This window comes from Podarcis muralis, chromosome 17 (genome assembly GCF_964188315.1).
Source record: "Podarcis muralis chromosome 17, rPodMur119.hap1.1, whole genome shotgun sequence".
NCBI lineage: Eukaryota > Metazoa > Chordata > Lepidosauria > Squamata > Lacertidae > Podarcis > Podarcis muralis.
The window spans coordinates 6,142,407-6,169,634 of NC_135671.1; the positions used below are offsets into that span (position 1 = coordinate 6,142,407).

Genomic DNA, 27,228 nt, shown 5'->3' on the forward strand with positions numbered 1-27,228 from the left:
CTCTCCGGGAAGCAGCGGAAGCGACTCTCCAGAAGCGCTTTCCGCCCCTCGCTCTCGAAGCAGGAAGAGAGAAGAAGACTCCCCAAAGTGCCAGCTTTTAAAAGCCGGATAAGCCTCGCCGCCGGGCAAAACCGAGTCGGGAGTCCCGAGCGAGGTTGGAGGAGAGGAGAGTCTGAGCAGCGCGCTCTAGTCGCTCCCTTTCTGAAAAGCCCGAGGAACGTGATTATAAAACGAATCTGAAGTCGCAACTTAATAGGTTATTAAAATTGTTTGAGTGCAGGCTTCTCTGGTTCAGCTTTTCTATAAATTTAAATTGAAGGTCTGCTGTAGTACTTAAAGCAGCAGCCTGTTTATGAGACCACAGGGAGCAATGTGGGTTACTAACAAAAGATGCACTTAACTCCATTCTGAATCCTGCTTTCTCTCTTTTTCTGAATGAAACTAGAATGTCTTGAGACTTTAGAGAAATGTGCTAGGTACCTTAATTACACTTCCAAAAAAATACCGTATGTCCACATACGTAATTTTGGCGGATGATATTGACACTTTACAACTTAATATCGTTTTAAAAAGGAGAACTCGGCCTCTGACACATTCCATATCTCTTTAGCATCAAAATGATTTGTGTACTAGTTATATTGAATTGCTTTGTCATGCTAGTGTGTGTTAACGCAGCATAAGCTAAGTGGCCTGTGATATAAATGGTCAGTCTTTAAAAAGAGGGAGATGCGAAGGTCGCCTAGAAGCTGCTTGGTGAAACATTGGCTTGCATCCAGCGGTGACTTTCAGTTTGTAGAAGGATTCTTGATCTAGCAGAGGCTAATGGGAGTGGACTCCTGCCAACCTAGCAGCTCGAAAGCACGTCAAAGTGCAAGTAGATTACTGCTCCGATGGGAAGGTAAACGGTGTTTCCGTGTGCTGCTCTGGTTTGCCAGAAGTGGCTTAGTCATGCTGGCCACATGACCCGGAAGCTGTACGCCGGCTCCCTCGGCCAATAAAGCGAGATGAGCACCACAACCCCAGAGTCGTCTGCGACTGGACCTAAAGGTCAAGGGTATCTTTACCTTTAATGGGAGTGGAGAGGCTGTTGCAGAGGGTCTCCTAATCCACGTTAGCAGAATTTGCAGTGGGTCTAGGAACTGTAGAATAGCATACCTAAACATGTATTCTTTCAACGCAGGGTTTCCTGAGCTTGGGTCTCCAGCTGTTTTTGGACTACAACTCCCATCATCCCTAGCCAGAAGGACCAGTGGTCAGGGATGATGGGAATTGTAGTCCAAAAACAACTGGAGAGAGACCCAAGTTTAGGAAACCCTGTTTTAACCTTTTACAGTGCCATTAGGTGTGACAGGATATAGAAATCAGTTTGATGTAAATGCAGGTGGGACCCAAAAAACTGACCCCATGTCATATTAGAAACTGCTTTTGATCTAAAGCAGTTTTCTATATGGCATGAAAGGTTGCTAGTGTAAGACAATGGAACTGGGGGCATAGTTCTTTGAATCATGGTGTATGTACACGTATTAGATTACTTAAATTGTGTAACAATGTGACATATTTCTACCTAATGGTTTAATAAGACCCAATTTCCTAACAGAAGTTGGAGCACTCCCCTTTTTGTATAGAGATCAAGAGTGATTCTAGTCACTGTGTTTTACGTGATACTAGGTAGGAAGTAAATAAACAGCTTTATGATGTTTGAGAATTTGAGTGTCAGATTTTTATATATAACTATGTATCCAATTCTAGCTTGCTACACCCTAGGGAAGATGTGACACAGTGAGGTCCCCTTCATCAGCCTTGCTGATACCAATTGCTATTTATGGAATCCCAGAATTGCAGAGTTGGAAGGGACCCTGAGGGTCATCTAGTCCAACCCCCTGCAGTGCAGAAATCCCAACTAAAGCATCCGTGACAGATAGCCATCCAACCTCCAAGGAAGGTTCACCACCTTCCAAGGGAGCCCATTCCACTGTCTAACAACTCTTACTGTCGGGGAGTTCTTCCTGAAGTTGAGTCACAATCTCCTTTCTTGTAACTTGAATCCATTGGTTTGGGTCTTACCCTCCAGAGCAGGAGAAAACAAGCCTGCTCCATTTTCCATGCGACAGTGCTTGAGATATTTGAAGATGGTTACCTTTTAAATAAGTTGGCACACCTGAGAATCAAGTACAGTGGTACCTCTGGTTACGTACTTAATTCGTTCCGCAGGTCCGTTCTTAACCTGAAACTGTTCTTAACCTGAAGCACCACTTTAGCTAATGGGGCCTCCCGCTGCTGCCGCGCCACTGGAGCACGATTTCTGTTCTCATCCTGAAGCAAAGTTCTTAACCAGAGGTACTATTTCTGGGTTAGCGGAGTCTGTACCTGAAGCATATGTAACCCGAGATACCACTGTACTTAACTGATTCTGATGACCCTTGAATAAAAAATTGTAGCGGGCCAATTGGGCTGAATTATGTTAATTTATGTTTCTTGTTCCAGAATTTGTGTACTGGTTTTGGTTATTGCAACCTAGAAAATTGCTTGTTGCCATGTAAGACTTTTTCCTTGCATTTAAAATTTAAGCAGGTTTTTTGCTACAGTGATAACTTCTGGAGTTTACCTTATTAATTCTAGTAGTTGAAAGTAACTGAAATAATTTACCCCTGTGTAGCAAAAGAAGCATTTGGAACTAGAAATAATGGGTCTAAAAGAATCACTCCTAAGCTTAAGGTATGCTTTGGGGGAGGGGGGAGGTATGTCAATGCAAATTAAAAGAATATCTTCCGTTTCCTGTTCTGAATAACCTTTTTTTCTCTTGTTCTTTTTGCTGATTCAGGAAGTTAAGGTTGCCACTACAGCTTCTAATTTCATCCATAATAATCACTTTTTACTTTTGAACAGTCCTTAATTCTTGGCAGCAGTATCTCCTAATACAGTCCATTTGGGATGTGTGAATCTGTTTTTCTTCAGATAACATAGAAAGTAAAACTATTGGAAGCAGTTTCCATTTATTTCTTGCCTTCAGCATCTGAAAGGAAAGAAGAGCATGTCAAAGTAAAAGTTGGTGATGCCACTAAAACATCGTATTTCAATAGAAAATGAAAAAAGAAACTGATGGTGCATAGAAGTGGTTATATTAATAGAACTGTCAAAGAAAGACTGTAATTGTAGCCTAAATTGGTAGCTAGTGGAAGTCACAAGACATTGGTACGATGTCTTCACAACCTTTGACAATCACACACGCACACTCACCTCCCTATAACGTCTAAGTGTGTTTCCCTTTTTTTTCTGCTTGTGACAACAGGTAAAACTGGAGCAAAAATATAATTGCTGAAGGGAGATAGTGACTGTGTTTGGATGTCACACTAAACCACAGCTTGTGACAGGAACAAGCTTGTGGAAATGTCACATTCACCCATCTCCCCAGGGGTGCAACAAGAACTAGATCTTGGGGCTGACGCCTAGAACCTCACAGCCTGGGTGGCCCCCAAGTGACCTCCCATGTCATGACAGGTGATGAGGGATAGTAGGTCTTGTGTAAGCACCTGGGCTGGGCTGGATGAGTTTAACATTTATTTATTTACTAATTAAATAGCTTAAATTCATTCTGTTAACTTTTTTCACTTTGAGCCTTTCTATTTTATAAATTAATTTTAATAATACAAGATATTATTCAAAGAGCTGTGAAACTAATTTTGTGAGCCTAAGGAGACTTTGGGTGGAATCCAGTGTAGAGCTAAGGCAGTCATTCTGCCAGTGCAAGGATTTCTGCTTGTGGAACAGAATGTTCTCCTCCTGCACACCTCCTAAATCCAGGGGTTCCCCCTGGAGCAGTTTTGGGGAAAGAAGATCCCACATACTCACTCAGTGCCACAGGGCAGACACAGTAGAGTTATAACTGAGTAGAATTTCAAAATCAGCTCGTGATGTGGCATAGGAGTCAGCTGGTCAAGGAGGAAAAAAAGTCAACTCCATTGTAACCCAAGCTGCCTCTCTGAACTGAAGTAGTACTCTGGATTCTGACCATAGTTTTACAGGTATTTCTTGCATCCCAACCCTATCTAGCTATTTGAAAGTAAGTCCAATCTAGTTATTTGGAAGTAAGTTCCATTAATTCCACTGAAACTTTCGGTCCATCTAAAAAGTTTAGCATTACCATGTTTGAGTTTGCACTGTGTTTTCTTTAACCAAATTTATTCCTGCAAAAAGATGCTTCTTTTTCTTTTTTTAAAAAAGAAAAATGCTGCTTTGTTCTTACCAGTGCCATGGCCTTACATTGCTTGGTTAAATGCATGTCCCCAAATTATTGTTATTCTGTAATAGTTCTCCCCATCCTCCCCCCCAAAAAAGCATCCCTCTTGTATAGCTATTTGTTGAATTGTGTACGTACTGAATTAGTCAAAAGACCTGGCTAAAACCATTTTTTCCTTTCCTCCCCCTCCCCCCAAACTTGCTTTTGTTATGTATTGGCTTGCTAATCCTTGTGTTGAGCAGTATCAGACATCACCTTTCTTGGGGGCAGTTAGTCCACTCTTCCGCTTTCTTTGTCAAAGGGCTCCCTTAATAGGAGAAGTCAACAGGGAGGACAAAAAGGATTGAAAGTTGTATTTAATCAGGGTCAGAGAGGTGGTGTTCAGAGTGACGGGCCCACAGGCAGGCTGGCCTTTTATGCTTACCGACGCAGATGGTCCCAAAGCATTCAGCTAAGTGAAGAGAAAGCTGCCCAGTGAGCTATTGTAGGGGCAGAGCATCGTTACAGTTGAGAAGGGTTGCCAAGGGTAACTAGAGAGTATCACCAGTATCGTGTGATCACTAGTCTGTGCCTTTGAAAACGTTAAACTGAGAATTGCTTTGGGTCTCTTGGCATCTGGATGTTCATATGTAAGCGGTATTATCTTACATAAGCTTTTGATTTATTTTACATCAAGGAGTCGGACAAATGAAAAATTATTTTACTGCTTAATTTGAATGAAGTTACCTTCCAAAAGACTACATATTTTTAAGAGCATATCAAGTTTTCAGCCCAATGCAAGTTGCAGCAATATATTAGGGAAATACATTTATGTGGGTTTAATCTTAATGCATCGGTGCAGAAGCTGTTTAAAAAAAAAAATGGGCAAAATTGTGTATCACTACCCAAAAGCATCTGAAAACAGAGAAGATTAAAATATACATATGATAAATTGAAAGACAGTGCTTTGGCTCAGTACTATTCTTTTTTAAAACCAAAGTCTCCTTCTGGTCCCAGATCTCACAGTCTTAACTGTAAGCAAATATATGCTAAGGTCATTAATTAATGGTGTCAATCAGTTCACCATATGCGTGGGGAATGATATGACTAGATAAGATGCACCCTAGAATAGCAGTTTTAGTACTCAAATGTAACCAAGTTGTGCTTAGTGCAGCCCAGGGGAGTGGGGGAGCAGGCAAAGATGGCTTCCTGCCAAGCTGTGCAAGCTTCCAATTCTTCCAGCTGGCCAGGGGCAGTTTTAGCTCCTAATGCAAACTACAACGAGTCACAGAGCCCAAAGGATCCATGAAGCTCCCAAGCATTCCCTTCTATAGAGAAGTCTCAGCTGGTTGGCTAAACTTGCTGAACTGCCCCTTTTTGCATCTTGCAAAATGCAAAGGTGGTGGTCATGATTTACCATTCCTTCCCCCTCCCTCGCTTTTTACTCTTGGACATATTGAAAAGAAGCAGCTATTGTCTTGCTCTTTTTGTATGGAAGAGAGTGGCAGCCATCTACAGATTTTCATAGCTGTAGTTTGATAGTTTTACTTTAAGGAATGCAACAAACAATTTTACAATTTGAATTTAAAATAAAGGGGAAAGTGCACTTTTGATGCACGCTTTTGAATAAGGATTTGAATAGCAGCGGATTACTTGCAGTTGTCATAAATTGTGAAAGACCTCTAAGATAGCTATGCAGTTGAGAAACTATCTGAGTTGTGTTTTGCACTTTAAAATTGTCATAATTTTCCTGGAGATGGAAGTGAAATGTTAATTATAGTATGGTGCCCTGGGTTTAAAAAAATGTATTCTTTCAGCTTATGTAATATTTTGACAGCTTTATGTCCTGAAAAGTAGTGAACAAGTTACTTTAAAGCATGGCACAAGATAACACAAGCTCAGATACTCATTTTAGACTTGCTTTCAAAAGCAGTTGTTCAAGGCTCTCTACAAGTTGAGAACCCCTGCTTGAGAGACATAATCTGCACTGCCTTTCCTTTTGCATTCTGTGGCTGGAATCTAACTATTAGATGAAAAATTGCTTTGCAGGCAAGCCAGAAACAAGGTTTTCTGTCTGTAGAAAGTAAACTCAAGGAGGGATGGAAGAAATAACCTGATTCCTTTTCTTAAAAAGGTAAAGGTACCCCTGCCCGTACGGGCCAGTCTTGCCAGACTCTAGAGTTGTGCGCCCATCTCACTTAAGAGGCCGGGGGCCAGCGCTGTCCGGAGACACTTCCGGGTCACGTGGCCAGCGTGACGAAGCTGCTCTGGCGAGCCAGCACCAGTGCAGCACACGGAAACGCCGTTTACCTTCCCGCTAGTAAGCAGTCCCTATTTATCTACTTGCACTTAAGAGTGCTTTCGAACTGCTAGGTGGGCAGGAGTTGGGACCGAAAGACGGAAGCTCACCCCGCCGCGGGATTCCTTTTCTTAGACGGTCTCTATTTTTGGATGCCGACCATAAAGGAGGGGGAAAGAGGCAAAGAAATGGCTGAGCTACACAAATAAGTGCCCTTTTCCAAGTCACAACAGAGCCTGCATAGGGAGAATTAGTGAGCAATTTAAAGAAAAATTTGAGCCTTTTGAAAATCCAAAGTACCTATGTTTCAATTTTTCTTTGTTCCATTGATGATAAAGAAATTGTTCTTGTTATTTATATTGTTCCAGTTAGGCTCTGTAATAGTGTAGCAGACTGTAGGCGTCAACGTTTATAGTCTTGACAGCCAGCTCCATATCCTAATGCAGGAACCCATCCTAAGGGTAGGTAGAGGCAGGACAGATATGGGAGAAAGAGCTAGTGATTCACTTTACATGCTGCTGAGCTGTTCATAAACTGTAGTCTGAGTTTTTGAAATGAGAACAACAGGGCTTATCCATCTGATTTTAATATGAGGAGTGACCCTGTCTAAGATAAGCAGGTTTGGCACTGTAAGCTAGTGAGATGGGCTGCTACCTAGGGACTATAATACATAAGACTATATATTACATGTGTATTTTTGAAAGCTTAGGGATAGTGCTTATTTTGGCCCTGAGTAGTTTTGGAGGAACAGTGGGAATATGAATCTTCTGCAGCACGACTCTACAAGGGTGTTAGATCAAGACTAGCACCTTTAATTGTGCTCAGAAGTGAGTATCGTTGCAGGAACGTTTACTGTGTTCTAATTTCCTCATCCCTACAGTGGTACCTCTGGTTATGAACGCTTCTGGTTACAAACGCTTCAGGTTACGAGCTCTGCTAACCCGGAAGTAGCTGCTCCTGGTTGCAAAGTTTGCCCCAGGATGCGAACGGAAATCATGCGCCAGAGGCCCCATTAGCAAAAGCACGCCTCAGGATAAGAATGGTTTCAGCTTAAGAACGGACCTCCGGAACGAATTAAGTTCGTAACCAGAGTTACCACTGTATAAGGAAACAGGTGGTGCAGTCAGTTGGATTCATTAGCTCAAGTTTGTGTGTGCCCCTTTTGTTACAGTAACGGTAATCTGCCCTCTCTCTCCCAGGATCAGTATCTCTCTAAACTATGGTTGCAACATTAATGAAATTGTGAAAGAGGATCCTCAGGACCTATCAGATCAAGAGATTCACCCATACTACCAGCTCCTTAGTTGTTATCGCCAATGGATACATTTTCAAGAGTTCTGAAAAGTGATTGGTCCCGTGAATCTCAAACGGCAGACCATCTTTATCAGCTCTTCGAGCTTCAAGAAACTGCACCCCTATTGGATAATGGTTTGGTCATGACAAAGGTCACATAGCAGCACACCCCACATTTGAATCATCTGTATCACAGCCATTTTTAGAATCACTAATTCAGCCTGTAACCTGCATTGTATGTTAAACCTATATGGGCATATTCAACTACCCAAATCTGTTGTTAGTGGAAACTTGTACAAGGACTCCTGTTTGTGTAGCAGGGCTTCTCTTCTCTCCTCCCCCATGAGCCCCCAGCACTTCCCCCATATCCACTATGGAGGTTCAGAAGAACCCCCTGAAAAGTGGTGGTGGGGAGGCAAAGGGAGATAGTTTTGTTGGGCAAGTAGAAATTCTTTTACTGGTGGAACCATCTCTTTAGCACTAAATTGAACGCTACCCATAATTATTCTGGCAGAGGCATATTATTGTTTTAGCTGTCTTCTGACCAAGTGGCCTTTCTGAAGTCTGCTAGTGCTAGTAAATTGGGAGTCATCAAGACCAGATTCTTGGTTTAACCTAGGAATCTGTTAGGCAGCAGGATGTTCAATAAGTTAACAGAATCCCTGGTGAATTCCCAGCACATGATATAACCAGATGCTCTAGATTGTGTATTTGGAACACCTGGATGGTATTCTTAGCTACTGTTGTAACCCGGACCATCCATCTGAGATGGACATTAAACTGTGTGCCTAGGCAATCTTATGTAGTTCAGGTTGAAAGCTGCTTCCATTATTAAATAATAAAAATAGATGTGCTATAGTCTATCAGCTTGGTGTTAGTCAAAATTAATGTGACTTGTGGAATTGCTTGAGGGCAGATTTTGGATTAGAATTATGGGTGGAGAATTAAGTGGAGGTTTGGCCTCCACCTAATTTTTTGTTGGGCAGAGGAGCTTTTTTTTATTTAAAAGGAAATTAGGTGAAGACAGCTCCCTATTCTCCTCCCACCCCAATCCTAAGTCTGTCCTCAAGCAATTTCACTAGCCACACAAATATCCAGTAGTGGCCTTGACAGGTTTAGGCCAGTCCTCTGCTCCAGCAGCTTGCTGGCACATTCTGCAAAATTGCTGCCACTTTTGAGTTCAAAGAACCTAAGTCCCCATGATCAGTAATGGGGCTCCTGCACCCACCAGGTGGTCTCTCTCTCTCCCTCTCTCTCTCTCTCTCTCTCTCTCTCTCTCTCTTAGAACAGCCAGTGGATTTTATGTTCAAAAACGCTATTCTCCCATCTTGATCACAAAGAATAACCACAAGGTGAAGGGTTTGTAGGAAAGGTTCTTGTTCAAAAAAGGGGATAGTTTTGTTTTGGTTGGGCTTTTCAGTTTCAAACAAAAGGTATACAACTGGAATACTGAATTGCGTATTATATCATTTATTATCCAGTGGGGCTGAAATGTTTGGAGGGGGGGTTGAGCTTGCTGTGAACTCTGGGAAAAAAATAACATTGAAGCTTGGCTACTTATTTTTTTTTAATCTATTCATTTTATACTTCTCAGACAGATTTTTCCCTGGGGTGAAACAAAGGTTAACTGAAATTTCCTCTGTTGTGTACCTGAACGAATCAGCAGTTTGAGAAGGAAATCCCATTGATGGGCAAAGAGAGTGACAGGCTCTATTTAAAGAATTCCCCCGACTGTGTGGTAGACCAACCATGCCCTGAATTTAACTGTTCCTGTGGTCCTCATACTTGTACCCACCAAACGAGAGAGAGAGAAGAGAGAGAGAGACCTAGTTTGTACTCTAAATGTTGCACTCAGCTTTGAAAAAATCAAGAACCATTGACAATTGAGAATTAGCATTACTAACAATGAATCAACAGAAATGATGCAGAGTGTAATGTTATAAAGAGAAAACATGAAGCAGTTGGAAACAGAAATGTGTACAGTGAGCTATTGCATGTATTTTGATTTTTTTGTAAATTGTGTACACTTTCTAGAATGCAGTAAAGTTAAAATATATGTGGCTTGGGCGAAAACAATTTTTGTTTCATATATATTATAGTTCCAACAGATTATTTGGCACTCTGGAGAAGATAATGAAGTGGAAATGGCACAATAGAAATGATAAATGAGTAGAAAACAGCAAAATACATAAAGGCCTAGATATGAAAATGGGGAGGGGAGGGTTCCAGTACATGACAAGTTTGCTTGTTTGTTTGTTTTTGTATTTGAAACAGACTGCTTGAAATATACAAGCACACATCTTCATTTGGATTAAACAATTTTAACTCTTGTTTTGTAGATCTCCTTAAAGTCTAGCATTAACTCACCACGGCCACCAAAAGGACAGAGGCTTCAAGATTATAAATTCATGTCATAGCTTCTAGCTGTCAAACTACTCTTCAGGTGACAGCCTACTCCAAGGGTTACCGATGGTTTAAACTGATTTAGTGTTTAGATGGCAGTTAATTTTTTTATCGCTTTTCAAATAAAAAACACAAAAAACCCCCCAAATTAATAGCTATTGAATCAACATTAAAATGGGAAGCACATTTTCTTTTCCCCTTTGGATTGTATTTTTCATGATAGCGACATGGTAGGTTTTGTCAACTAAGGATTACATAAAAGTACGGCGGTGCATCAAGATAAAAGAAGAATTTGTAGTGTGGTCAATTATGTCAGATAAGCACAGTGATATGGTATGGTTGCTGTGGGAAGGAGGTCTGTTGCTTCGTTAGAATGGATCTGTCAAAAACTGCTTCAAATAATTCCTTGGGGGAAGTTTATGGATCTCTTCAGAGTTCTTCCGCTTTTATGGGATACTGACAAATAATCCATTCCATCAACGGGTTTCATCTTTTATAATAAATGATCTTCTCACTCACCAGGACAATAGTAAGAAATCCCTTTAAGTGTGTACAGGGGTTTGGAGTGCCTTCATGATAAAAAATTGATTTCAGTTTTATCCAGAAGTCATTCCATCATCTCAGAGCAACTGAATGATTTATCCTGAGCATCATCTATTGTTTCTGTAGTGTTCCACCTTGATCCTGTTGGCAATTTATTCATCCTCAATTGCCATAAATGTGGTGATTCCCTAATAGTTTGATTACGGAATAATGTCTGGTTGAATGCTGTTCCAGTATACACAAAAAGACAAAAGGCACTATAGGCCAGATGTTCTCTTTTGTCAATAAACAGTACAGAATAGGTAATTGGAGATCTTACTGCAGTTTTACAATTAACTACACGTTTGTTTTGATTCTCGAGTGATGTAGAGTAGTCCTGTGTTATCTAATTCACATACTTTACAAAAGATTTGTGCTCCCCCCGCTCCCCAGATGATTAGCTAAGAATAACGATCATCCTTGGGTTCCTTATAATCACTTTGCAGATTCTAGTGTCCATTTCACACTCATAGAAATATATAAGAAGGGCAACTCACCCTTTGTACACAAAACTAAGCTTTTGTAATTGTGTGACTTTATAATTAAACACTGTTTGTCAGAAAGTATCAACTAAGCAACTTGTTCAGAACAGCTCATACAGAACCCAAATCTCACACCCATCTTTGACAATGTTGCATAAGCCACACATTCCAACTAAATATTTTCATGTGCATGCTTCTGGGGCATCATTGTAAAAGCCACCTCATGGTAATGCAAAACATTATAAAAAACTGCCCCATGGTTTTTAGAGATCATAGATGGCTGATAATGTGCATCTTCAAGAATTAATGCAAATATGATATCTGCGAGCACATTTAGTATGCAGATGCATGAAGGAATTGCAATAATTGTAGCCATTTTCCAAGCATGAACTCTTGGCGTGCTATCTGTACCATGCTTTGTGGTGTGGAGGTAGTATAAGAGGGTAGCTCTATGAAGAATCTTTCCATTAGGCCAATAAATCTTTTACCCTGCTGAAATCCCACAAAGGAATTTGGTTTTTGCTCTGTAAGATGTGCCTGGAAGAAAATTCAGAGGTGATTGCTTAGTACATAGTGCAAATTTTAGAAATACATGCCAGTTCAGACTAATCTCCATCTTTCATAAGATAAGTGGTTTAGTGGATAAAGGGAATGCAGTAGATATAATCTTCAGCATAATCAAATTTAGCAGTGCTTTTGACACAGTTCCACATGACATTCTCATAAGTAAACTAGTAAAATTTGATTGTAAATGCTTTGGAGGATAGGGTTTTGGATTGGAATGAACTTGGTAGTTTAGAGAACTGGTCTGTAAGCCACAAAATTAATTCCAAGAAAGATCAACGGAGTTAAAAAATAAAATGCAGATCATGAAATCTCGGATAACTGAATGGCCGTGGTGAGAAGGCCAAGCTTAATAATAAACTGAACATTTTTTCAGTGGTGTGTGAACTGCTGCTATTGTTTTTTAAAAGCTAGCTAGTATTTTACTAACAAAACTATTATATTACTTGATGCTTCCTTTTAAAATGTTTGATAGAAGTATGATATCCAAATAGCAAAAAATAGCACCTTTCCATCCTGTGCCACATCTCTGATTTAGATTAACACACTTAAAGGAAAATGTAAGCAAATTGGAATAAATTCAGAAAAAAGACGATAAAAACACTATATGACAAAATGTTGAAAGAAATTGACTTGGACCCCATCTGCACTATGTATTTAAATCAGCCACTTTATACCACTTTAAACAGTCATGGTTTCATCAAGAATCTGCGAACAATTCTCAGAGTTCCCTGGGAAGAGACACTGAGTGTTACACCACGCTGGAAATTGTAGCTCTTTGAGGAGAATAGGGGACTCCTAACAATTCTCAGCACCCTTAACAAGCTATAATCCTCAGGATTCTTTGGGGGAAGTCATGACTGGTATGAAATGTGCTTTCAATGTAGAGTACAGATGGGACCTTGGATTCAGATTGTGCTGCCACTAGTGGGAGGTGAGATTTGTTAGTTCCCCTTTCCCCCTGCAGCCCTTTGTGTGCTGTCCCAGAATCTGTACTGACAGGTTGGGGAACCCAGTGCAATGATGTGAGAGGTGGAACTGGCAATAGTCTCCTCCTCTTTAATTCTTTCAACAGTGGGATTCCTCCACTAGATGATGGAAAGAGCCTATGTGTGTGTGGAAAGTGAAGTGTTGGCTGAGAAAGAGATATCAACTTTGTTCCATTGTACTGTTTACGTACTATTAAGTTTTATTGGACTAATTACTTGAATATATAGAATCATTGCCATGTTGGTTCCATAAAAAGTTACATATGTATCTTACATATAACTCTTATTGAGGTACAGTGGTACCTCTAGTTGTGGACACGATCCATTCCAGGGTGCCATTTGCCCCCGAAAAGTCCACAACTAGAGCAGTGCTTCTGCATGTTTGCACGTGGCGAAACCTGGAAGTATACACTTCTGGGTTTGCCGTGTTCATGAGCTGAAAAGACGCAACATGAACCTAACGCAACACGAGCTATTCACATTCACCACCACCTGGAAAAGTTGGATTCTTTACAGTAACTGACATCCACCTAGCTGCTTCAGTGGGTAATACATACAGATCGTTATTAAGCAACTTTGTTGACTGCTTTAGAAGGAACAGAGTTCACTGTGGCATTGGATTGATTCCGTTAATAAGGCAAGTATTGTTGGCATTTGAGAGACAATGGAGTGTGCCTTTGGGGATAAAGTCAAATTGCTGCATTAGCAGCACTGAAGTCACCTCCCCAGGACACAAGCCTGGGCGGTGTGTATGGAGGTACTAACTGCCCAAACGACAACCCCAGCCTTGCTGATGTGGTTCAAAGGAAAGCAGAGCAATATGTTTGGCACCAGCTTGGCTGCAGCAGTTGCCGGAAGGAGGTGTACAAGGTGCCATCCAACCATCTTAGGGACTCCGCTCTCTCCTGGCAGCTGGCAGTAGAGCGCAATGACCACCTGCAGCATGCTGCTTCAGGGTTGCTTATATATGTGATCTTATCCCAAGTTTGACTGCAGCTGCACACACTACAGAACACACTGGTAAAAGTTGAGTGGGCCACTTCTGTGGTTCAGATGGAGGCTCTTTCTTTTTCCCCTTTTCTACTTTGGTGTCCTCTGCTCTGGGCCATTATTGAGATCCAAAGGTTAGGCACATGGAGGTGGTAGATGGTTGCTGGAAGGACCTAGGTGAGAGGAAGGGAAGTGAAGATCTCCCAGGGTTAGAGACTGGGAGTAGAAAGGAAATCTTCCAGGAAGGGTCCACCACTTTTTGTAGATGACAGGGGTTGAGAGCTACTTTTGAGAGAGGACTCTGTTCTTTCTTTCTTTCTTTCTTTCTTTCTTTCTTTCTTTCTTTCTTTCTTACCTTTTAATAAAATCTTATTTTAAAAATAAGGCAAGTATAATGTATATGTATTGACCCAAGGGGTCACCTCTACTTTGCTGTATTAATGTCATAAAATTGTATCCTAAAAATACAACATTCACATACTGCAAAAAAAGTTGCTTATGGCTCACTGCAGCAATATGGTATTAATTGCCCTTTGGTAGACATGATATACATAGATATGCTTCAGAAAAAAATCTGATCCAATTGAAGAAACATCTGTAAGTTTAGGCTTGAACTAAAAGCCTTTATGGGAGCTGAAAGGAAAGATAGTGTGATTGATACCAACTCAACTGCAAGTAGAGAGAAACTAAGGAATTAATTCGCTATCAGGAACCAGGGAATTGTGCTGTCAGGAACCAGATAATCAGAGATGGATTGCATGCAGAGAATTAGGCATTTCTTATTTCTCCCTTTCCCAACATCAGTTGGCCATTGAAAATGTAGTTTAATGAGCCAGTCAGATACTGGATGTTGCTCACTAATAGGGCTTTGGAGCTGTGTCTGAAGACTGTTGTCACATACATCTGTCCAGGGCACAATGGATCAAATTTTGAGATTGGTGTGGTAATTAGATGCACTAAGAAAAATTGTGCTCAGTATATGCAGTGTTTGGTATTACAGGACAGGATATTCAAGAATTCTTTAAATAGATTGAAAAGTCATTGGGCAAATATTTTTCTTATTGTCTAGTAGTTAGTGGATTCTTGTGCGGTGAAATTGTTGGTTCACAAGGGGGAAAAACTAGAGCTGGGCCCCTGTAACGATTACATTGGTTATTTGTTTAAATGAGCAAATAGTGAATCTGGGGGCAACACAAGATTTGGCATCTATTTCTTTGTGGGTAATATCATTTGCACTGTGTGATTATTTGTAACCACTGTGTGAATATTTGTAAAACTTTGTGGGACAAAAGGTATTTTTGTTATTGGTGGCTATTTGAAGTATCAAGCAGATACTTCTTTTTTAACAAAAGTTTCCTGATAATAATATTAGATGTTCTTCTAATTTCTAACCATGAAATAGTAAATGAGGGAAGAAGCAAGTTTGGGACTAATAAAGATATTGGCAGTCCATAGATGGGGCAAAAAAGGAGAAACAGCAAACTATGTTTTTACCAGTCTTTCACCGGTAAAATGAAAATGTACAAGTCATGCAGGAAATAGCAATCACTACAGCATTAATGAGCACATGCTGCAGCAGTCAGTTTCAAATTTTCCATATTACTGGATATTATTTTCTAGAGTGGGCACTCTGTTCATGTGATGTGCTGGCTTTACCTGTGTGTATAATTATAAGCCACCTGTTAAAATTTTCAAGGCTATTTAACAACAATAGTTAAAATAAAAAATAAAAGTGTTGAACAGCCCAATTCACTCCAAAGATGATAAAACTCATGAAGCTACTGGGGAAATAAAATAAATAAATGCACCTCAAAATCTGTTGGGCCTTCCCCTTGTCCCACACGAACTGAGCCTCTTCTCCCTTGAAGCTACACATTGCAGAAGATGACTGTAGTGGTAGGGAAACTGTTTCAGGAGACTTTGTATACTATTACTGCTCTTTTTAGTAGAAAATCTCCAGTAGCTTCCAAGGAGCCTCAGGGTTCCTTAGAAAACAAATATGCTCATATTGGAAAAAAACTGCAATTTTCACACCATTATTTACACATGGTAGATTGTTGCAGATCCTGATCCTGATATGATCAAGCACCAAGGTGGGTAAAAGTATAAACTAAAGGTTTGGGCGTGTCACTACTGAAGTTCATTTTTTTCAGCCTTTTAAAAATAAGATTTACAACTTTTAAATGAGAAATTAGACATATTTTTGAAAATCAGTTTTAATGGTTTTTAAAATATCTTTTTCAGGAGAAGGTGGAGCAGACTGGAACATCAGTGATAAAGACGTAGAGGTAAATTGATAAAATGTTGCATATTCTTTGGCTGTTCTTGTGACTGACCAACAAACTCTGTGTGGGTGCCTCTCTAAATCCCTCTGTATAAGACATACTAAAATAGTCTAATGTGTGTAGATGTGTTGCTTTTACAAATGCAGGGTGTATTGTCTTATAAATTGTGTTGTTTTCATTACATTTTGTAAGAAATAAAAATTCAATTTCCCATGATAATTTGTAGCACGATAACCAGCAACCAATTATTACAGGAGGAAGAAAAAGATAATGCTCGTCAGTAGATATAGTTATTTTCTTTTTAATCAAGATTTGGCATTCAAGTGAACATTTTATTCCATTCCATAATACCTTTCACTGACTATAGAATATACAGTAAATCAAGAAAGTGTATTTTGGAAAAGTACTGCTATGGGTACGTTTGCAGTGATAAATTTATAATAACTGGAAACATAAAACAACCAAGAAATATATGAACTAAAAACTTAATAAAGAATTATATTCAGCGGGATGGTTTGGTACAAAGCAGCCTCCTCACCTTACACAAATGGAGTTGAAGTGGCTTTCTGTGAGTTAGCTGTCAAATTTGTATAGGGAGAAAAAGTGTATAGATCTTCCCTCTCCATTGAAAGTTGCCCTGATCTAACTAAACTCCCTCCTATCATAGCTTATGGTTCTTGGTGGTCCTGATGGTGGTGGCCAAGTGGGAGCTACATCACTAGAGTCACATCATAGCCAACCTTTCTATAAAGGTTGATATAGAATTAGAAACAATGCAAGGAACACTTTTCTTTGCTTATACAGCGGTACCTCGGGTTAAGTACTTAATTCGTTTCGGAGGTCCGTTCTTAACCTGAAACTGTTCTTAACCTGAAGCACCACTTTAACTAATGGGGCCTCCTGCTGCCGCCGCGCCACCGGAGCACGATTTCTGTTCTCATCCTGAAGCAACGTTCTTAACCTGAAGCACTATTTCTGGGTTAGCGGAGTCTGTAACCTGAAGCGTATGTAACCTGAAGTACCACTGTAGAAGCTTAACAAGCCAACACATTTTTTCTTTTGCGCAACTCCATTAGCAGCAGTATTTGACTTTCCAAATGTAAAAAATGTTTTGCTCATAAGTACTTCAGACTAATGGCTGACTTGGTTCATAATTGGGCCTGAGCCAATTTTGTCACACACACCCCCCCAAAAAAAACCTTTTTGCTTTTCTTTGAGAGTTGAAGATGTCATTGGGAGCTTAAAATATCTCCCCTTCGCTGAGAGTCCCAGAACACTAACCACCCTGCCCCTTATTCCTGGCTACAACTGTGATGTCCTTGAGAAATAACATTTCCAAGGGATCCTAACACCAGAGAGGGAGGCCTTTCAAAGGTCATTTCTAATCATGTTTGATGTTACCAGGAAGAGGGTAGTGGATGGAGACTAAGACAGGAGGGAGTTACCCAGCTTGAATTATGATCTGAGCTGGAGAAGAATTTGTGGGTTGGATTATGGCTTAGCATTATGAGCTGAGCAAATTGGTGTTACAAACTGCCTTCCGAATTTCAGGAAGACCACTCAGTGCAGTGAAGTATGTTTTAGAAGAAGTTTGCAGTATGAATAAGCCCTTCCGTTTAGATGTTATTTTTAGAATCACAGAATGGTAGAGTCAAAAGGGACCCTGAGGGTCATCTAGTGCAACCGCCGCAATGCAGGAATCTCAGCTAGATCGTACATGACAGATGGCCACCCAACCTCTGCTTAAAACCCTCCAAGGAAGCTGAGTCCACTACCTTCCAAGAGAGTCCATCCTACTGTTGAAGACCTGTTTAACGTCAGAAAGTTATTTCTGTTGTTTAGTCAAAATCATATATCTTGTAACTTGAAGGCATCGGTTCAGGTCCTATCCTCCAGAGAAGGAGCAAACAAGCTTGTTCCATTTTACATGTGATAGCCCTTTAGATATTTGAAGATGGCTATCCTATCTCCTATCTGAAGCTCAACATCAAAAAAACGAAGATCATGGCCACTGGTCCCATCACCTCCTGGCAAATAGAAGGGGAAGAAATGGAGGCAGTGAGAGATTTTACTTTCTTGGGCTCCATGATCACTGCAGATGGTGACAGCAGTCACGAAATTAAAAGACGCCTGCTCCTTGGGAGAAAGGCGATGGCAAATCTAGACAACATCTTAAAAAGTAGAGACATCACCTTACCAACAAAGGTCCGTATAGTTAAAGCCATGGTTTTCCCAGTAGTGATGTATGGAAGTGAGAGCTGGACCATAAAGAAGGCTGATCGCCAAAGAATTGATGCTTTTGAATTATGGTGCTGGAGGAGACTCTTGAGAGTCCCATGGACTGCAAGAAGATCAAACACATCCATTCTTAAGGAAATCAGACCTGAGTGCTCACTGGAAGGACAGATCGTGAAGTTGAGGCTCCAATACTTTGGCCACCTCATGAGAAGAGAAGACTCCCTGGAAAAGACCCTGATGTTGGGAAAGATGGAGGGCACAAGGAGAAGGGGACGACAGAGGATGAGATGGTTGGATAGTGTTCTCGAAGCTACAAACATGAGCCTGACCAAATTGCGGGAGGCGGTGGAAGGCAGGAGTGCCTGGCGTGCTCTGGTCCATGGGGTCACGAAGAGTCGGACACGACTAAACGACTAAACAACAACAACATCCTATCTCCTCTCAGTCTTCGCATCTCCAAGCTAAACATATACAAACATATGCAACCATTCCTGAAAGGCTTGGTTTCCAGACTCTTGATCATCTTGGTTGCCCTTCTCTGTACACATTCTGATTTGTCAATATCCTTCTTCAACTGTGGTGCCCAGAACTGGACACAGTATTCCAGGTGTGGTCTAATCAAGATAGAATAGAGAAGGACTATTCCTTCCCTTGATTCCCTTGACACCATACTTCTATTGATGCAGCCTAGAATAGCATTAGCTTTTTTTGCTACAGCATCAAAGGGTTAGAGAAAACTAATTAACATGTAATTTCAAGTTTGCTTTCTCAAATTTGACTTTTAATTGTACTGGAACTAGATGCAGAGCTCAAATTTTCTAATGATTGCTTCTGTTTTTCTGCCACATACCTTACAAATTTGGCTCTGAAGAACCTGATTCTTGAAAGTAGTTAGTGAATATATAGAAAAGTGGTCATATAGAAAAATGGTCATATAAACTATAGATTCTGAACTGACTGAACCCAAAGATTGCTCACTAATGTATTGTTGAGGCAGTGAGCAATTGGACGTTTGCATCAGTTTTTGTCATTTTTAAAAAGATACTTTATTAATTTTGAAAATGAAGACAAAATACAACGAACATCAAACATGCAGATACAAATGGAAAAGAAAGGAAAACTGGACTGAATATCATTGAAAATATTTTACTTGTGTGGCTGGTCACCATTTTTGGCTTGGTCACCGCTGCAAAATGCTAAGTATTCCAAAGCCAGAAAAATTGTGGCAAGTAGGATTTTATGAAAAGAAAACTGTCAAAGCAGAATTATGCAATTTTATCCCAAACAACTGCTTTTCCAGAGATTGCTCTCTATTATACTTCCTTATGTTTTTGATATTCTACAGTTCTTGCGCTTAGATTTCTTATTACTCTTGCGTATCAGCTCTCGCAGCGGCTGCCTTTTACATCTGTGCACACGTTTACTTGACCTTTAGCTTTATCCACAAATAGCTGGCACAGAATGTGCTCCTCTAATTGAATAACATGGTCACTATCAACTGTAGTCTTCAGTATTAGAAAGACAGTAGGTGCCCATTACTGCCATTGACTACACTGTATTCAGCCAAATAAATAAGGAAATGACCGTGTCTCACTGCAAAATCATTTCACAGATGGTCTTTGGAAAACAGCAATATTAAGAAAGAGAAGGCTTTGAGAGTCTCTTATTCCAAGTTCTCTCCCCCCTTAAAATTCCATTTTCTCTTTTTCATATTCACATACCTAAGAATTTATAGAAAATGTGTGAGGTCAAGGTTTTTGTTTTTGCTGTTTCATCTATGTTTTCTCGTTTCTTTTTTTATCTACCCATTCACTCATAGAATAAAAGTGCTTCAAGAGATTATATATCCCATGAATTTATTCATGGCAAGTTGTTTTTGCAATTATTTTTGATGCATTTTGCAGAATTCTTTATTGTGAACTAATGCTGACAAAGGTTGGCTTAACTACAGGAAAAAGAGACATACCAACTTCTAAAAATGCTTTCCTTTCTTTCTTTCTTTCTTTCTTTCTTTCTTTCTTTCTTTCTTTTTTGAAGGGAGCTTATACAGTTACCAGTGGGTAAAAGGCTTACCAGGGATTTAGATGACTTTTGTTTAAACAAGTATACAAATGCAGAGCTGAATTTTTGACTCCACCTACTAGCCTTAATAGCTACAAAAGTCTAGAATGGCAAGGCAATAAGCTGCAAACTTCTAATGAATTTTCTTTTCATTTCTTTAGGCACGGATTGGCAACTACGTTACAGTGCGGCACAACAACAGATACTACACGCCAGACAAAAATGTCACTTGCAGAAATTGTAATAAACGAGGTCACTTATCAAAAAATTGTCCTACCCCAAAGGTAAATACAGTATTCTGATTTGTCTATGAAGAGAGCAATTTATTCTGTCAGTTGACAGCTTTCAGACTTTTAAAGCTCTGGTAAGAAATAATTGTTCTGAAGGGACATTTTGAGAGGGGGGAGGAGGAGATGATCGTTTCCCTCCCTCCACGCATGACAGTTGAGAAGACAGTTTTGTCCCAGGAATCAACAGTTGCGGACCCTTTTGAAGTTTGCACCCTGTACTTGGGGGGGGGGGGTTCAAAAGGCATGCTGCACTTATGTGAGAGGAATTTACTTGGCGGGGGGGGGGCGGGCAGAGGAAATAGTTCAAGGACAGTGTCTCCCCGCCTCTGAATTTAGCAGTAAATTATGGACATGCTCCCCATGCAGAGGATTCCCAGATGCTCATTGTAAATTGGTTTCTCCCTCGTGCCACATTGGTGCATGTTTCCCATATCCACCTACCATGCTGGCTCTGCACAAGCAACTTGCAGAAAATCCTCATAGGCTTCCCATTGCCCCCTTGTGCTGTCTGTATGGACATCTAGATGGGGGGGGGGGTAGGGGAGGGAGGCAGATCGTCTTTCTGCATGCGGGTATGGAGCTCACAGTAGATTGGATCATGCCATATGTATGTGACGGGACAATGAACAGCGATAATTTAGAAAGTTTCAACAGTTAATATTTTAGTACATATATTTGCTCTCGTTTGCATTAAATGGATCATCAGTTTGAACACAAAGTGTTCCCATGGCCCATTCCCCATTAAACAAGTTCCATGTTGGCTGAATTAGGAAGTGAAGTCACTGGAGAGAAATATTTTTAAAAGTATCTACTATTCTTTGTCCACCTTTGGCTGATGGCAGTGCTGATTGTCTGGTCAGTTTCAGCTCAGCAAACACAGAACCGGAAGCTTTGTGCAGTCAGCTTTCCAGTGTTTTATTTATTTATATTTAGTATTTTTACCTGACCTTTCTATTAAAATAATCAATGTATCTTACAATCATTAAGGCCACCATAAAAACTGTAATTAAAATATATATATATATCAGCAACCAAATTAAAACCACCAGCAAATATCCTTGCTAAAATGCAGAGTCTCTGTAAATCCTTCTGAAATAAAACCGTTTGCTGCTTGCTTTTTGATGAGCAGCAATGAGGCCAGGCGCACCTCTCTTAGGGGTCAGTTTCAGATTTGGGGTACCACAACTGCAAAGGCCTTATCTCTAATGTCCACCTGCCACACCTCCAATCGTGGGGGGCCCCAGAGAAGGGCCTCTGAAGTGGAACCAGATGCTTGAGCAGGCTCGCATAAGGGGAATCAATTATTTTCTGGTTCAAGCTGTTTAGGGATTTAAAGGTCAAAATCGACACCTTGAATTGAACCCAGAAACAAATTGTTGGCCAATTGGTAAAGGGCTGGTGATGTCATCTTGCTCTACCTGTTTCAATCAAAACCTGATTCCTACATTATCTTCTGGAGCAGCCCCACAGATTCCACCGCAATAATGCAACAATTAACCTGGAATTGGAGAGAGAGAGTGACTGAGGACAGGTCTCACAAGACTGTTAGATTCACCATAAGTTAGATAAATCTTCATCAATTTGTGAGCTAGTTTTAGATTTCTTTATAGTCTTTGTATTTTATTGGTTGCAATGTGTGTATGTGCATGTTTGTGTGTGCGTGTGCGTGTGTTTTCGTGATGATCCAGGTCTGTGGAGAATGGTTGTTAAAATATTTGAAGTAGAAACAATATGGTTAAAATTGGTGTATTTTGTTAAAAGCGAGCAAAAATTTTTGGGAAAGTTGCAGGTTGCACTTTGTGTGTTGAAAATTTGTCTGTCAAACATTAAGACAATCACATCATATAACGAGCTTGCACAGAGATCACTGCGCTGTGGCTACAGATTCAACAGGATCGGTGTAGGCATCAGAGAAGTAGGAATGAAGGGAGAAAAAGGTTTTAAAAACACCAGCCACCAGGAAAACCAGTTATACTGTGGGTATGGGTAAGAGGGTAACTAACCCGTTAACCAGAGGCCTTGGAAATGGGAATAACTACTGGAATCTAAACCTGCTGAGAAGGCACTATTGCTTTCCTCCTTGGTTAACTGTTGTTCACACATGGAAATACCAGGACTGGTTGTCTTTCTCTGAACTCCCATCAAGAGCAACAGCAGGGAGGAGCTTCTCTGGAAAGTTATCTGCCACTTGGTGCTCATGATCTTTGCTTCACTTTCTAGGCGATGAACATGTAACAGGTGTCTGAAGTTCTGTGAAAACTTTCTGAAAATGCTAGGAAACATTTGTTTATATAAAATATGCATGCATGTATCACATTTATCACAAGGTGACTAATATATGTAATTCTGATTAAAGAAATAAAAGCACACTAAAACTAATAAGAAGCTAACAAACATAAAAAACAGAATTACCCCCAAGTTTGTTTGTCAGTCAAAGCCCTTTCAGACTGAAACTATTTTAACGTGGTGTAAAAATGAAAAAAGAGATTTTATTTTTTTTAGTGGCTGCTATTCCGCAGTCAGAGTGCTACCACATAAAACATCATTCTCTGGTACCTAGCTGCCTAACCCCTGAAGGTGGGCAGATATTGAGCAAGTCCTGGCTTGATGACTTCAGTAAATGCCAGGCTCATTTGAAAAAGGCTTTGATACCTTGGCTGGTGTTAATGGCACAGTCTTTTGAGAGACTGAGGATGCAGCATGTGCCGCTCTGGTTCATTGCCTTATAAGTCATAAGAAAAACACCAAAATTCAAAACCAGCTTTTAAAATCATTTGCTAAAACATAGATTAGTCTTTGTCAGCCTGCCCAAGCAGGTACTATAGACAGTGCTTTCTCAGTGGTGGCCCCAACATTTGAAACATCCTTCCCAGGAAGATATTCAGAGTCACATCACTGCTGCTGATCTTTTAAAAATAACAGCAGTGACTTAATTCTGTCTGCATTTGACTGTATTGTGCTGCACTTAAAAAAAACAAAAAACCTTTAGTGGCTGAAGGTATATACTGCATGAGAGCTGGACCATAAAGAAGGCTGATCGCCGAAGAATTGATGCCTTTGAATTATGGTGCTGGAGGAGACTCTTGAGAGTCCCATGGACTGCAAGAAGATCAAACCTATCCATTCTGAAGGAAATCAGCCCTGAGTGCTCACTGGAAGGACAGATCCTGAAGCTGAGACTCCAATACTTTGGCCACCTCATGAGAAGAGAAGACTCCCTGGAAAAGACCCTGATGTTGGGAAAGATGGAGGGCACAAGGAGAAGGGGACGACAGAGGACGAGATGGTTGGACGGCATTTTCAAAGCTACCAGCATGAGTTTGACCAAACTGCGGGAGGCAGTAGAAGACAGGATTGTCTGGCGTGCTCTGGTCCATGGGGTCACGAAGAATCGGACACGACTAAACAACAACAACAACATGTCTTTTGATTTTATTTTCAGGTGCTTTAGAGTTTTATAAGGAACATTGCCTGAGCAGTGTGCCCTGAACGTTTAAGGTGGCAAATTGGGTGAAGCATTGGTACCACAGAATGCTGCAATCAAGTTTTTGACAGGGCCAGTTATTATAAGAATGCCCCCCCCCCAAGAGTTTCACTAGCTACTGGTATATTTTGGTGCACAATGCAAAGTGCTGATTGTGACCTTTAAAAGCCCTAAATGGGAGTGGGTTATATAAAATACCATTTTCTCATATATGAGCCTGTCTGAATCTTAATGTGTTCGAGAGAAACCATTTTGCTTTGTTCCACCAGCTTCGGAGGTATGTTTGGCAGAGATATGAGAAAGGGCCTTCTCGGTGGCAGCACCTTGGTTCACAGGGAATTGAGCTTCCATTGACAGACAAAAGTATTCACACAGAGATGGATAGTTATAGATATATTGGCCTGCTAAGGCAATTTGGGTTTTGGTTGATAATTTCTCATTTATTGCTGTTTTAAATTTATTTGTTGTTTATCTGCTTTTGGTTTTATTTATGGCTTTTAACAATTGTTTCCTTCTATATTGTGTTTATATATTACTGTTAGCTACCTCAGGCACCTAGCACAGGATGGCATAGTGTAAATTTAAATAAATCATGTAGATAGGAAGCCTTAAGCAAAGTGATAATGGTTCGTTCTGGCTCTCAATGTGATTTTGCCATAGTTTCCTTGTGCATTTTACTTAATTTAAATGCTACAGATGCTTCAGACATTTGAATTTCCTGTCTTTGTTTTTCTCCGACAGAAAATTCCACCTTGTTGTCTGTGTTCCGAAAGAGGTCACCTACAAAACAGCTGTCCTGCACGTTTTTGTTTAAATTGTTGTTTGCCTGGACACTACTCGAGAGAGTGCCTTGAGAGAACGTACTGGAAAAAACATTGTAACCGCTGTGATATGAGAGGCCATTATGCAGACGTGAGTACACAGTTAACCAAAGCTACCCCATATTTCGTTCCCTGTTTCTCTCTTCAGAACAACTTGTGCTTGTCACAATTTGTTGGGGCAACCACCTAAATTCCCACTTATAGAACTGTGTCTAGTAGACGGTATTTCTGTGCAGACACAGATTTCTATGTACAATATTTTCTGTATCTTCATAATGTTTGGATTGATGATAAAGTAATAAAAATAGAATGTAAAAATGAAATCTGGCAGCGTTGCCAGGTAAGGTCTGTATTCTTTTTTTATATTCTTTCTCTGTTGGTTGCATTTGAGCATTTCTTTGAAACTTTGAGCAAATTTTGTACTTCCTTAACAATACCTGATTATTCAGGATGTGGAATTATGTTTTTCCTTGTTTGTTTTGTTCATTTGTAAACATTTTCCCATGAAAAAATGAATGTCATAAAATTCATTCATTCATTCAAAATGTCAAAAGAATTGCTGACATTCAGTGGAATGTCAGTACATTTTTAAATCATTATATACATCTTTAAAATTAAAATGGAATTGCCATTTTTGAATTTGTTGTACAGGCTTGGGAGTGGGGACTTGGTCACCATGGATACAGGCATGAAGTCTAATTATGACAAGATCTTGCATGTACCTAACTAGTTCGAGTTCTTGTTAAGTATAGTGAATAAGAGATTGAGAACAGAATTAGGAAATTCCTGGTTCAAATTTTCACCTTTGCAGGGGGACCAGAGGATTGCTCCCTGAGCCTTTTGAGCCAATCAATTAAAAGGAAAGTCTCCTGTCTTCTCTGTCTTGTGTTCTGTTACTTAGTCACACTAGAATGTGATGGAATGTCAGGACTAACATGTGTGCATGATTGTGCACAGCCTGTATATAAATTTTATAACCAAGGTTCATTTATGTTAGTGCTGAAGTATTCTTAACTACAATTAAGTCAAATAGGGAGAAATTGTCCTGGGGAGGAACTGAGCAGATATTGTGTGTGAACCCAATCTTTTAGCTTTCTCAGACAAGTTATCTGCACCAGAACCTACTTAGTATATTAACAGCAATGCTATGGAGATGATATCTGCAGGAGTAGTCTAAAATATGCTGGATATACCCAAGAATGTGGGAGGTCTGGTTGTAGGAAGTGTGATGCCTCTTGTTTTTTTCATAAATATGGGAAGTTCTGACTGCTCCAAGATTATTTTTGTGGGCAGTTTCTGTTTATTGTGCAGTTATTTAACAAAAGAGTAGCCTGTTGGATCAACGGTCTTGTCCAGCATCCTATTCTCACAGTAGCCAACCAGGGATCAGCAGGAAGTTTGCAAGCAAGACCTGAGCGCAACATAGCTTTTAAACTATACAGGCAAAATTCATGCAAATCTGAAAATGTTGGTTGTCATTCTTGACACCTGCCCTGTTATGATCTTAAACTTCTGCATGGTGTTTGCATAGAGGTGTCCATCACTTGGGCTATTGGAATCTACATCAGGCTCACATGCTGAGGAAGAATCTAAAATTGTCTAGGTCAGAATTTCCATTTCTGAAGAGCCCAAAAAATCCTCTGTGTGGAGACTAACACACATACACCATTTTCTGGCAAGTGCATGCTTTCTAGGATAGTGCAATGTGTCTTCCTTGCCATATTTATTTGGGAGTAGGTCCCATTTATTTCAGCACTGAAATAACTAAAGTATTTGGAGTTTTCTCATTCATTTCTACCTCTCGTGCTGGAGGCAGGGCTGCCAACTTGAATAAAATATTGGGTGGACCTAGGTAAGCCTCACCCCACATAATCAATCACAAGACATGGTTCACACACCCCATTTGCATAGCAGTGCTCATTAACTTTGGGGGCCTGGCCCCCTCAAATATTTTAATGGGGGGGGTGAAGGGACCCCAGCCCCCAGAAGTTGGCTCATAAGGTTGGAAGCAATATGCCTCTGAATGCCAGTTGCTGGGAATTAAAAGTGGGGAGAATGTTGTGCTGTTTGGGGGCTTCCCATAGGCAGCTGGTTGGCCACTAGGAGAACAGAATGGACCACTGACTCAAACAGGCTCTTTTGATCTGGCACTTTTCGGAAATACCTCCTAGACTAGAATGGAGGTATCAATAACCTCAAATTGATACCATTTATAAAAAGTAGTGATTTAA

The 27,228-nt window shown here is 40.3% G+C and overlaps 1 protein-coding gene across 3 annotated transcripts in view; it reads left to right on the forward strand.

Moving 5' to 3' along the window:
- ZCCHC7 (zinc finger CCHC-type containing 7) overlaps window positions 1-27,228 on the forward strand; it is a 124,269-nt gene that overhangs the window by 59,523 nt on the left and 37,518 nt on the right. For all 3 annotated transcript variants that reach the window (XM_028711495.2, XM_028711494.2, XM_028711496.2), the window contains exons 3-5: window positions 16,063-16,106; window positions 20,564-20,686; window positions 24,918-25,088. In XM_028711495.2, the coding sequence (XP_028567328.2) occupies window positions 16,063-16,106; window positions 20,564-20,686; window positions 24,918-25,088 (338 nt within the window). The remainder of the gene's footprint in view (window positions 1-16,062; window positions 16,107-20,563; window positions 20,687-24,917; window positions 25,089-27,228) is intronic.